The sequence below is a fragment of the Helicoverpa armigera genome, chromosome 23, assembly GCF_030705265.1.
Source record: "Helicoverpa armigera isolate CAAS_96S chromosome 23, ASM3070526v1, whole genome shotgun sequence".
Taxonomy (NCBI): Eukaryota; Metazoa; Arthropoda; class Insecta; order Lepidoptera; family Noctuidae; genus Helicoverpa; species Helicoverpa armigera.
The window spans coordinates 7,259,763-7,273,644 of NC_087142.1; the positions used below are offsets into that span (position 1 = coordinate 7,259,763).

General features: G+C 37.3%; 1 protein-coding gene and 3 non-coding genes across 4 annotated transcripts; all 4 read right to left on the reverse strand.

Annotated features, from left to right (window-relative positions):
- Positions 1 to 84: 84 nt before the first annotated feature.
- Positions 85 to 156, reverse strand: Trnaa-ugc (transfer RNA alanine (anticodon UGC)). The gene has a single exon. It is a non-coding gene; the product is annotated as a tRNA-Ala (tRNA).
- Positions 157 to 1,463: 1,307 nt separating this feature from the next.
- LOC110373738 (uncharacterized oxidoreductase TM_0325) lies at positions 1,464 to 2,746 on the reverse strand. Its single transcript, XM_021331086.3, has one exon. The coding sequence runs from the start codon at positions 2,638 to 2,640 to the stop codon at positions 1,879 to 1,881; it is 762 nt and encodes a 253-aa protein (XP_021186761.3). The 5' UTR covers positions 2,641 to 2,746; the 3' UTR covers positions 1,464 to 1,878.
- Positions 2,747 to 6,279: 3,533 nt separating this feature from the next.
- Positions 6,280 to 6,351, reverse strand: Trnaa-ugc (transfer RNA alanine (anticodon UGC)). Its single transcript has one exon. It is a non-coding gene; the product is annotated as a tRNA-Ala (tRNA).
- Positions 6,352 to 7,009: 658 nt separating this feature from the next.
- Trnaa-ugc (transfer RNA alanine (anticodon UGC)) lies at positions 7,010 to 7,081 on the reverse strand. Its single transcript has one exon. It is a non-coding gene; the product is annotated as a tRNA-Ala (tRNA).
- Between the last annotated feature and the right edge of the window lie 6,801 nt (positions 7,082 to 13,882).

The following is a 13,882-nucleotide window of genomic DNA, read 5'->3' on the forward strand; positions in this document are numbered from 1 at the left end:
AATATAAATGTTAAAATTCACATAGCTGAAGATATAACTGCTATTCGTTTACGTGACGGTAACGTGAAAACTAAAAAGATACTTTGGAGATGCCGGGGATCGAACCCGGGGCCTTTCACATGCAAAGCGAACGCTCTACCACTGAGCTACATCCCCGTGTGATTGTAACTGCCAAATACCTAACAATACTTCAAGTAGGCTTCACAGTAGCCAAATCCATTCGATATAGTATGCAAAATGTGTTTGTATGCAGAGGCTTACTTTTCACAAGATTTCCTAATCGTTGGTGACGCAATTCTGGTGTTTGTACACCTGGGTATAGGCGGCAAAAATGGCTGTACAAGCAATACCTAATTTATGCATTAAAAAATGGACAGAAAACATGTTTATTATCTCTTCTATTTGTAAATGTATTTTTAGTGTACTTGCAAATATTCGCATTTTCTCCTGCGCTCACGTAACTATCTCCACATCTCAAACATTCATTAAAATACATATTTAGCAAAAAACATGTAGTCTTGTCTTGAGATGCGCTTAGGCTTTTTATAACCAGTGCCATTACAAAATATGTTGTAGCTATGTAAACACGGGAGAAAAAAAGCAACTTTTCTCAGGAATCTTAAGTGAGGCGAGATGTTATAAGGAAAGTTATAATCAGACTTGCAGATGACATAACCATTTACTAACAAATGACTTGAGTCGTAAATTCCGACATTGATGTCTACTTAAGCTAGGAATTGAATTACAAAACACATTTATGCGATAGGCTTGTAACTAGAATTAGCTTCGACCGGTCCCCAATAAAGATAGGCATTGTTGAATAGGAAAAACAATAAGCCTTATTTGGTGTTTTCAGAATACAGATAACTGGTCTCACTTGATAGTTTTACAAGTCTGCTACGACTGGTTCTCATTTGTTTCTCACTTTTAGTTTTCGAAGAACTTCAAGTGACTTATACACAAATGCTGTTAACCATTTGAGTGTATTTTTGTAAGGATTATCTTGTGAATATTAGAAATTAATCGGATTTATATTTTGAAGACTGTGTCTGTTGCTTTCATTTTTATTATGACCTAGCACGCGATAATACAATGAATCCTGATCAAAGACGTGATAAGACAACAGTAGTAATAGTTGATGTAAACTTAGCAAATGGTAGGGGTATATCCAAGCGTCTTTTTGCTCCTTCCCTGCAGGGCTTCTATCTGAAATCTCTCCCAAGATCCTGAGTTTTAAACTAGGTAATAGCACGTGCCATTTTGGTCTGGCCACTTAATCTTACCTGCTGATCGGATTGACGAGAAAATCATACTGGTTTACGTCCTATTGCATATTACATGTATCGAACAAAAAACATTTCCGATCGCAAATGTAGATATTCCCCTTTACAGCAAAAAGGTTTTTATACTTATTTATTTATTTTTAATTTATTCAGGATACTAGCTGAGCTTGGTTCAGGTAAATAAAAAGTTTAATTATGTTCGTAATATTTATTTTATATCATTTCCAAAAATACACTTTTTTATAAGAATAATATACTTAACAATATTATTTACTATCGATAAATAATACTCTGAAAGCATTTGACTAGGTTACACATAACGATCATCAACAGTTAACATTTATTTAACAATAGGATATAAGTTTATAACAAGGATTGATCAGATAAGGTAAAATTATTACTTACGTATTTTACGACTGTTCGCATGTTTCTTATTAAGCTATTTTTTATTATATTCTTTACAGTGTAAGGATTAAAAAAAAATAATATGGCTAATACATTAAGTGGTAAGCTATAATAATGATAAATAATTAGCGAACTAAAAAATCTCATAAATTATATCTTACTTTAAAGTTATTGCATGTTTAAATTTAATTTATTTCAATAAACTACCGCCATCTATAACATAGGTTGAACCAGTAATACTTTTAGCTTTATCACTGGCTAGAAATGCAATCAAGGCTGCAACCTCGTCACCTTCAACAGCTTTCTTCATGGGCATATTACCAACGACATTGGTCACAAACATGGCCAACTGATCTTCACTCAAACCAATATTCTTCAACAGATTAGTTTTCACAAAACCTGGGTTCACAGAATTCACTCTTACGCCATCAGGTGCTAATTCTAACGCCACACATTTTGTGAAATGATCTAACGCTGCCTTCGAAATGTTGTAAGCTAAAGCCATCGTGCTAGGTTTAGTACCGGCTATCGAAGAAATATTCACAATACAACCTTTACTTTGTATCAGATGCGGAGTAGCAAGCATTGTTAACTGGTAAACAGCTCTCATGTTTGTATTCATAATTGTGTCGTATGTTTCCATAGACGAGTTCTTGATCCCGCCCATGCCAATAACGCCGGCATTGTTCACTAAAACGTCCAATTTTCCATAGTGATCGACCGTTTCCTTAATTATTCTTTCAGCATCAAGGTCCTCTGTGACGTCAGCGGTAATTGAAAGAGCTTTTATTCCTTTAGTTTTCTCGCAGTATAGGGCTATTCTTTTGAGGTTTGCTTCTTTGCGGCCAACTAGTGCGAGTTTGGCTGATAGTTTTGACAAGTAGATGGCTGTTGCAGCTCCGAGGCCGGAACTGGCACCGGTAATTAGAACCACTTTGTCGTTGAAGTCCATGATTATAGTTTGTTTAGGTTGTGTTTGTTAACTCAAGGTCGAACAGCTGTTTAACTTCGGGGCGTCTAGTTGACGCGTCTGCGCTAACTAACAATTTGGAGTAATGTTGCCAGTAGGTATTTGAAAAATTGTACCTAAAACAAGTTTCCAAATATTCGTATTTTTATCTATTTGAGGTAAAGCGGAAATTAAACATTGTATTCCTGATATTTTTATTAATGAAAAAGGTATTGGGTGGCTGTTAGAAGTGATAATAACATTAATCAAATAGGTACCTGACACATAGTACCTAATCTTATATGGTGTTACGCTGTGATAAACTTATAATTTGAACGTTTTCACATTGAACATATATGCAGGTAGGTTGGTCCTACTGAAACATTAGTACCTACGTATATTAAAATATTAAATGCTTATTTGAATCCACGTACGATGTTACAATGTTTTTTTTCTCTGCAGTCAGCGTATCTAATAAATCCCGTGTTTGAACCCTGGTATTTAATTCCTCATAGTTATATTAAAGCAAGTGTTTTTTAACAAATGATGACAAGCAATTTTCTCAACAAATCGTTAATTTTCATTTTATATTTCTCAGAATCTACCAAAATCGTAGTGAATTTTTAACCTGACAACCCAGCCCCGCCTAATCTACGGGCAGACTGAACACCGCGTCCACGGCACGTGATCTTACGATATGTAAATATATCGCGTTTGTGTCCTGTCCATGTTTGTATGTGTACATGATGAGGCGCAAATATTTCTATTACAGACAAACATTTTTCTGTAAAGTGATATTCGGCTGATAGCCTAGCACGACTGCTGAGCATGGGGTTTCAGGCTCGATTCCCGGTTCGGGCAGAAATCGATTTGAGTGTTTTGAAAATTTCACAAAGCAGGATTTTGCTGGTAGTTTTATGGTAGGAACTATTATGTCATTTAGATAGGACATAACAACTTTATTATAAACGTTATTGAGTAGAAATGAAGAAATAGGTATATTCGGGTTTTGATTAACTTCTGTAAGTTAATTGAGTTCAGATAGGAGCTTATTATTAGAAACCTGTATGAACTTTAGGAAACAACATCTATGATCTCTAGGTTTAATATAATAAAGTGGACGTTTAAAGAGCTTAAATATTATCTGGATCCTATTTGAAAGCTATCCTACCCAGATGTCCAGCTAAGACATTCAAAGAGTAGATACCTAGGTAGACAACCAAAACACGACTCAACTTCCTACATACCACACAGGACCTCCAACGAGGATATTTCCACAACTAATCCAGGTTCGTATTGATACATAAATTCATCTTGTCATTATCGTGAATAACGGATTGGGCCGTGCCCCACGAGCTTGACCTCAGTTGACATAATGATTTACAGAAACAAAACTATCGGCCGCAAACGTGAGCGCCGCTGCAATGCAAATTTAAATGTTCTAGTGTTTTTTTATTGTTATTCCGGTATTAGGATGTGGAGCAAGGACCTTACTACAATGGAGATATTGACCGTTTGTTCTGTCTGTGAATTGAAGATTGTTGAAAGAAGGAAATTGATTTGTCGGTAAAATAAAGACAGGCTTTGAGCAGATTGATGTAAAATGTCAGGCAATTTGCCGAATTGTGCTAATATGATAAGTTCCTCATCTATCATCCGGAAGCGTTTAAAGTTGGCTATGCTAACTTGTTTGCGTGTTAATTTGTGTAATGAACCAGACAGTGTTTTCTGCATTTATTCTAATTTCTGGTATAAACAATTGTAACCTGCATCACAGTTACAATCTAAATCATGCAATACCCGTTTCTGGGCCAAGCCATTCGTCTTAGGTCCACATTTACATATAAAACATTCCAATATATCAATTCGGCCTCGAAATGCAATTTGTGAATGGAGGCCATAAATAACTATTTTCTATTTGACACATGGCGACCCTTCGTTTAAGCTGGCAATGCCGTGGTCTGTTTTCCCGCCATTATTTGACAGATGCGTTTCCTTTGGTTGGTAACTGTAAAGGATTTTTCAAGCGGCTTCGGAATCAAATCAAGCGTGAAATTCAATTGGACGCCCATAAATATTGTCGCTTTGAAAAATGTTACGGTAGCGGGGTTTTTAGTTTCTTTATTGTGACATATTTTCGGGTTTCAGGAATACTTATGTTTTTTATTGCATTGCCACCGAGAAGATCCGTTAGACGCAATTTTTACCAATATTCATGTAACTATAGCAAATCAAATCTTTCAGGAAAATCTAACCTCTTTACACCGTCCCCTAGATATTGCTACCTTATCTTAGTCTACCTCACGAAAAACATCTAAAAACCATAAACAACACAGGTAACTTAAAAACATTGCGTTTTTTTCATCAAAATGGGCGCAATCTCTCACAGGATTGACAGCGATAGATCGTCGCAGCAAGACTTTATATCCAGTGGCGGCGTTTGTATAAAACATTCAGGTTAATGTGGGCTCGCGAAGCATGGCGCACTTAGTGGGATGTATAGCCCGGTACAACTGATCTATCGGCTAATCAGAGAATTGCCAGCCAATGGGCTGTAAATACGGATGACTGCCAAATGGTGGTTAGAGATTGTAATTGTTACTAATATGTGTGATTTGGTATTTTATTGTTGCATAGTAGGTAGTAGTATTTTTTAACTTTAACGGATTTAATTATTTTTCTTTAATCAGTAGGTATACTTCGATCTCAGTGGCGTCCACTTGGAGAGGCCTATGTCCAGCAGTGGACTGCGATAGGCTGATGATGATGATGAATCGGTATATTTACAGTCTAGGCAGTAAAGTACCCTAAATTACCAGTTGTTGAACCGTAGTAAATTAAATGTAAATAATATACAATTTGTAATTAAAAGGGAACGCGAGAGAATTTTTCTCAATTCCGCCGCGATCCAATAAAGAAATGCAAATTAGGTGCGGCCAAGAGTTACTGCTGTATAGGGATGTTACTCACGATAATGTCTTTGTCGATATTGTCCTTCATAAAATAAAAAGAAGCAAATACATGTAGCTATGTATTTGTTTATGCAAGAGAAGTACGTGGGTAGGTACCTACCTCCTTACTCGCAACTATCTCCACTAATTCTTCGGTCACCATTGTCAGTGAGCATAATACATTATGTAGTTTGAAATTGTTGAAATAATAACATAAATAAACTCATTTAATAAAAAAAGCATGTAGTAAAAACACCAGTAATTCCTTATTTTCTTCTATTCTTTAAGAAATTGCAAATAGTAGGTATTTGCAATTTCTTACACAGTAAAACAAACAACAGGTAACTATCGATGTTTACAAGAACAACACTATCCGAGCCCCTAGTGTCGATTGTAAAAAAGTTTTTACAGCTAATTCGGGATGCTTCCAACACTAATTCCGCGCTTTACGGCCACGCACCGTCATTGTCAATCTATCCACAAATGTACGCCATCTTTGTTTTACTGTCAAACTGTTTATTGCTTTTGATTAGCCTTTTTATTTCCTTGCAAGATTTGTTTTAAAGTTAATCGAGGGATGAGGCTATTTTGTTGCTTTTTTTCTTGTTTTATGTGGTAAAGTTAAATTATTTCAAGAAAAAAAGTAAATAGTGAGAGTAAATTTTTAGTGGTGATGGACAAAAATGTGATTTGGAGATGCCGGGGATCGAACCCGGGGCCTTTCACATGCAAAGCGAACGCTCTACCACTGAGCTACATCCCCAGTTATGATTAGTAAAAATAAAGCCTATTGCTAGACATGTTAAGTTAATAAATGCCTGTTACATTTGTGTAAATACCTGCCTTATATAATTTCTATAAAAATATACCATGCCGAATTTGTTTTATATTGATTGATTCATCAAAGCATGGTAGTAAACTACCTACTGTGGCTTCAAACGTGAAATTGTTCCTCTTTATGCCTTTTATGCACTAAATGCATCCAATATGAAGTCGGTGAAGGGTTTTTATTTGGATCTACCTTCCGTTTTATGGTTTTAAAACTTATGATGATTGACATACCCTATGGTATTATTATTATGGGGAGTTTTCTTTGCGTTCGTACGTACCGTTTACATGTGTAACACTCAAAAGTGTATTTTTCAATATAAGTATCATCATTATCTGCCTAGCCTTTTCCTAACTATGTTAGGGTCGGCTTCCACTCTCACCGGATATAGTTGAGTGGGTAACAGTGTTTTACAAGGAGCTACTGCCTATCTGATCTCCTCAACCCAGTTTACCCGATAGATAATCCTTTTTATACAAATGTGTAGGCTGCGAGAATATGTCTTAAGAGGGTAAGGTCCCGCTTACCCAGTGACATCTTCAACTAATAATTGTTTAGCTAATTAATCTAAAACAGTTGCAATAAAGTGAATTGGAGATGCCGGGGATCGAACCCGGGGCCTTTCACATGCAAAGCGAACGCTCTACCACTGAGCTACATCCCCGTGTGATTGAATTGTAAAATGCTGCAATTCATAGAACCTCACTATGTTAAGCAATAGCAAATAATTATCAAATAATTTAATTATAGTCATTGTCTTTCTCAAGTTCTTTAATCAACTTATTCATGAAAAGCGATTCAATAATAAAACACTTGTTTTGGATGAATTACATAATCTATTATTTGATAACGGCCTTTTCAATTAAGACTACATACAATGTTTTTAATGATTGATTTTTCTATAGCTCTTAATGGGAGAATACTGTGTGTTATAGTTTCTCTATAGACACATCAGTCATCAATACCATGCATAGTTCACGATAAAAGCCTGATGTACTGCATCAAAGGCTAAGTTAAGCCATGGCCGGGTGAGCGGCATCACCTAGGTCACCATACATAATGAAGGCTGCGCCTATTTTAGACCGAAGATAAGAGGATTCAGCTAGGATCAGGTATATGGTCGGTTAAACCTTGATGTAGTCGCAACGGGCTTTATCAGTACTACAATGACATGACACGTACCGTTACCGGCACGGATGTCGGGCTCTCGGCGGAAGAGTGGGGATCGCTTTGCGCACCCGTACGCATAAGGCAATAAGGCAGTAAATCGCTTGTGCGCAGGTGAAGGTCAGGGCTCGACATCCGTGCCGGTAACTGTACCTACAAATTATCTTTTGAAAATTGCAATATTTTATATCTCCATATTTATTATTCCTTCTTTGCACAAAAAGTCATTGACCTCACAGAAACAGGCGCCTATTTAATAAGCGCAAACCACATTTAATATAAGAAATTTCCATAAGATCGTCTCGCTATCTGGTGCAGGGTTAAATCCCTCATTGTGGCGTGTAGATATTTTTATGGTGCACCAAGAATGCCATGAGCTCTCACCCTTGACGGGTTTATGATTTACTATGGTTTTGCCAGATAATTATGGCTTAATATAAGTTGTTATATAGCGTAGTTATAGATGTTAGGGTGTTTGGTAGGTGTGAAGAATTTTTGTGGTAACTATTTAGCTGTATGGGTGTTTGAAAGGGGTAATTGTAGTTCGAATGTTATTGCAATTACTTTCAAAAGAGTGGGGCGAAATCTGAAAAACTATCGTTGAGAATATATTAAACTTCCGTAACCTACTATGTACAGTTCTTGCCATGGCAATCGCGTATGAAATGATCGTATAAAAACCTGGATGATTTGAGCTCTTAAATTGGCTTCATTTTGTATGAATTATTGATTTATTTTAGAGGCACTTAAGTAGATATAACTTCAGCGTGGATTGATCATAACAGCCAGCGGCGGCCCTAGCCATTGCGAGGCTACGTGCGGAAGGTCTTATGCGAGGCCCTTTGTCCTACGTAGGGCCATTTCGAATTCCGCCAAACCCGGAAAAACATTTAAAAAACCCGGACATTTGTCGTAAATCGCATTTTTTCCCCGGACGAGAGTCCGATTTTTTTTAAAACAAAACTAGACCTAATTTTTAATATTACCATATACTTAAATTCAATGAGGTGCCTCCTTACACGAAAAGTCAGGGCCCTAGCTCATGTAGTACCTAGTATTGAAAGATTGTGACTTAATGTATTTCGAAGATCATAAATAAGAATGCTCATATGGAAACTAGGAGGTACCTTCTTGTTAGTTAGTAATAGGACTTGAAAACGGCGCTACCTTTTTTTGATAGGTTAGTTAGACAAAAAAATACAAATAACTGTAAAGTGAAGTTGCCGCGAGCGTAGCGAGCGCGAAAATTTTTGAGTTTTGGATCACTAAAGCACCGAAACTTGTGTAATAAAAAAAAATCCGCAAAGTGAAGAAGCCGCAAGCGAAGCGAGCGCTATTTTTTTTAACCGACTTCCCAAAAAGGAGGAGGTTATCAATTCGGCCGGTATGTTTTTTTTTTTTTTCTATGTATGTACATCGATTACTCCGAGGTTTGTAGACCGATTTACGTGATTCTTTTTTTGTTCGACTCGGAATAGCTGCCAGTTGGTCCCATAGTCATCAGGTCAGGATCTGATGATGGAAATCCTGAGAAATCGAGGGCAACCTTCGAAAGTTGTAGGCATACATAGGGTAAAAACTTGATACTCAGGTGTACGCCTAAAAGCACTATTCAACAGTGAAGATTTGGAGCTGATCTGATGATGGAAACCAGAGGGGGTCGAGGGAACTCGACAACTGAATATGTAAACTACCTCGTGTTTGGGCTTAAATTATTTGTATTGACAAGACCTTTGTAACAGTGAAGGTTTGAAGCTGACCTGATGATGGAGACCAGAGAAAGTCGAGGGAACTCGACAACTGAATATGTAAAATACCTCGTATTTGGACTTATATTCTTTGTATTGATGAGAACTTCCCACTTGTATGGATAGTGACAACTATACGCATCACTAAAAAGCTTTAAATAAAAAACTTTTTTACAAAAAAATTAAACCGACTTCCCAAAACACTAAAAGTAAAGACTATTTTTAGGTGCATCGGCCTAGAAGTCGGTGGCAAAATTAACTTAGTAACATCCATTAGACACCGAATTCTAGGCCGATGCACCTAAAAATAGTCTTTGTAACGTTTGGTTTGGTGGTAGGTACCCTAGTAGGTAGAAAAATAAAAAGGAATTTAGTAAATTAGTATATAAGTATATTCTACAAAAAGATCGGCAGAGCCGGGAGTGGGTTTAGAATAATCGAGCTCGCGTTAAGTTCTGGCCCGCTATAGAACACTACTACCCTGTATAGTCAGGCAGCTCGGCAGCGGTCAGGCGGGGTAAGTGTGCAGCGCGCTAGTAGATGCCGGACGCGCAGGTAGATGCAGGACGCGTAGATAGGCGCGGCACGTAGGTGGCACAGGCACGTAGGTAGGCACGTAGGTAGACACAGGCACGTAGGTAGACAAGCGCGTAGGTAGGTGGGTAGGTGCACTACGGTAGGTGCACTGGAGGTAGTCAGGTACTTGAACCCTGGAATGTCCGTTATGTTCCGTCTTAGTTACGGTCCGGTTATATTCCAGCCACGACTGCAACATCCCGATTTCCACTTACTCACTACCTAACTAGATGGAAAGCAGTGATCAAGCACTAGATAGCATCGAGATGAGGCAGCCTAGGCAGCGTGACAAATTATAATTACAGCTAACAAAATGTAATCTAAATGCAAGTGATGAGAATGAAAGTATTTGCATGATTTTAAAAGCAAAGCACTAGTTTAAATGAAATTAATAAATAGGTAGTCACTATAAGAAATTATTTGAAAAGAAGAATATGGAAAAATAATTGTAGGGCGTGGCCCTCATGACACGGTCAAAGTGCACCGGTCATGTAAGGTCAAATACCACATGATATATTTTTTAAAAGCGTTATGGAAATAAGTACATAGGCCATAGGTAATATTCCACAAGAACAGCAACAAAGGCGTGATCGTAGCATGATATAACATAATGAATGCACAATGAAATTAGCAAGTCATTCTACGACACGTCACGTACTCACGTATAACTTTTCTAGATGCACATAATAAGCAATATTTTGCAACACTCACCCGATCTGGGGTATACACTGACTTTAAAAGTTATTTTAAAAGCACAATAGTTTATTAACGGTTAAATTATTTGCAATAAAATCGCGAGTTAAAAATGTACATAGACCAGTAGTAGTAGTAGACTGTATCGGCTCGCGGCGTCGTGCTAGTGACCGTCTCGCGATTGACCGCCGGCTCTGCTCGCGTCGCCTCATAGGAGGGATAGTTCGCCGAACCGGTTTCCGTCACCCGTCAACGGCGCACGGCTCGCGGCGCGCGGCCGAGATATCGCAAGTCTAGTATTTTTAAATATTCAAAATATAACGTACAACGTTACAGTACCCCCCTTTTTAGCGTAGGATTTTTCCTAGGAAAAATCCGCTGCTTTCGCTCTTGCTAACAACTGATCTGAGTTTCTCTTTCATTCGTCTTCATTCATAATGTAATCATCCCTCACCTTTCATTCTTCCTTACATTAAATAGCCGACATCACACTAGACATCTGTGCGTCAGCGTCCTTTCGACCTGAGTATTCTGCCTATAGTGCCCAGAACACTCACCCAGTTCAGTCATGGCTGGAAGAGGATAAGGCTGAAACCGAGCGATTACTAACTACACATAACTATTAATTGATAGATTGAATATTAGAAAGGATAAATAGATAAGTTATTCTTGTGATTTTAAGGCTTACTTAAAGAGTAATCAACCGCTCTTGCAAAGGCTTATTTAAGGAGTTGCACCGCTCCGTAGAATACCAAAGGTGTAGGGCCTTTAGCATACAGAAGGGATCTATGGGGTAGAACCACGATCAAAAGTTTCGTTTATAACCATCGGTGTAGGGCCGATAGTCATAATATATTTAATATGATAGTAATACGATGTATGGGGTAGACCACCATCATATACACCATTGGGGTAGACCAATAGGTAAAAAATAGAAAAGGAATAGTTATGGGTAGTAGTCGTAAGTGGGTGTAGTTTACGTTATTTAGTTTAGTTTTTTAGTTTATATTATTTAGTTTAGTTTATATTATGTATATGTTTTAGTTATATTTAGTGCATTTAGTTTTAGTTGATTTTTTAAAATTTGTTATATAATTTTAATTACAGTTATAGAATTTAAGTTGAACTAATAATTTATTCTTTGTAGTTAATATTATTAAATTTAGTTTTTATCATTTAGTTTAGTTTATATTATGTATTAGTGCATTTAGTTTTAGGTGATTTTTTAAAATTTGTTTAAAATTAAATATATTTAGCCATAATCAACGAAGTTTAAGTATTAACAATTTTAATTATTTTACCTAGCCGTAGTAACATTCTGATAAAATTAGTTTAAGTGATACTTTTTAGTTAATTAATTTAATAGTTTAAATACTTTATGTACCATTTTATTAACGTATAAATTGTGACTGTCTTGTGGGGTTCTATTAGAAGTAAATTTAGGTTTAGTGTAGTGATTATAGTGTTTAGAATAGTTACGATTAAAATTATAAGTTTGTTATTTGTACTATAGGAGGTAATTTAACTATCTGTTTCCGGAGTTTGCTAACCACATCTCCCCCAGTACCATCACGAACAGTAACTTCATAATCTAGTTCAGCTTTTTGTAGCAATAAAAACTTAATAGGGTAAGACATGATAAAAAATTAAAACCGCAGAGAAGGAGTGTGTTGCAAAATAAAGTCAAAAATAATAAAGTCAAAACAATTCAGATGCAAAATCAGCACGTTTGTGGTCAGTCTAACCATATGTGAAAATATATTTAAGGTAAATGTAAATAAAACTTTGAAGGTAAATGTGAAGAAAAAATAAAATTTGGGGGTAGAAAAATATTGACGGTAGGTCAAGTAAAAAAAAAAATGGACGGTTAAATTTAAATATTAGAGAGAAAAATAAAAATATTAAAAAGATGTGGGTAGATTCACATTTGGTAGGCTGTGATTAAATTCAACACAACTGACAGACAACCAACACCAGGACAACTACAAAATGCTTAGCAAACAAGAACTAAACACGGCTCGATATATTCTACCTTTATTGGGCGCCACTGTAACGTTTAGGTTTAGTGGTAGGTAGTCTAGAAGGTGAATAATAAAAGAAGGAATTTAGTAAATGGTATAAAGTCTATATTTTACAAAAAGATCGGCAGAGCCGGGAGTGGGTTTAGAATAATCGAGCACGCGTTAAGTTCTGGCCCGCTATAGAACACTACTACCCTGTATAGTCAGGCAGCTCGGCAGCGGTCAGGCGGGGTAAGTGTGCAGCGCGCTAGTAGATGCCGGACGCGCAGGTAGATGCAGGACGCGTAGATAGGCGCGGCACGTAGGTAGGCACAGGCACGTAGGTAGACACAGGCACGTAGGTAGACACAGGCACGTAGGTAGACAAGCGCGTAGGTAGGTGCGCTTAGGGTAGGTGCACTACGGTAGGTGCACTGGAGGTAGTCAGGTACTTGAACCCTGGAATGTCCGTTATGTTCCGTCTTAGTTACGGTCCGGTTATATTCCAGCCACGACTGCAACATCCCGATTTCCACTTACTCACTACCTAACTAGATGGAAAGCAGTGATCAAGCACTAGATAGCATCGAGATGAGGCAGCCTAGGCAGCGTGACAAATTATAATTACAGCTAACAAAATGTAATCTAAATGCAAGTGATGAGAATGAAAGTATTTGCATGATTTTAAAAGCAAAGCACTAGTTTAAATGAAATTAATAAATAGGTAGTCACTATAAGAAATTATTTGAAAAGAAGAATATGGAAAAATAATTGTAGGGCGTGGCCCTCATGACACGGTCAAAGTGCACCGGTCATGTAAGGTCAAATACCACATGATATATTTTTTTTTAAAAGCGTTATGGAAATAAGTACATAGGCCATAGGTAATATTCCACAAGAACAGCAACAAAGGCGTGATCGTAGCATGATATAACATAATGAATGCACAATGAAATTAGCAAGTCATTCTACGACACGTCACGTACTCACGTATAACTTTTCTAGATGCACATAATAAGCAATATTTTGCAACACTCACCCGATCTGGGGTATACACTGACTTTAAAAGTTATTTTAAAAGCACAATAGTTTATTAACGGTTAAATTATTTGCAATAAAATCGCGAGTTAAAAATGTACATAGACCAGTAGTAGTAGTAGACTGTATCGGCTCGCGGCGTCGTGCTAGTGACCGTCTCGCGATTGACCGCCGGCTCTGCTCGCGTCGCCTCATAGGAGGGATAGTTCGCCGAACCGGTTTCCGTCACCCGTCAACGGCGCA

Excerpts from the sequence above, each read along its gene's own strand:
- LOC110373738 (XM_021331086.3), bottom strand. The coding sequence starts at position 2,640 with ATGGACTTCAACGACAAAGTGGTTCTAATTACCGGTGCCAGTTCCGGC.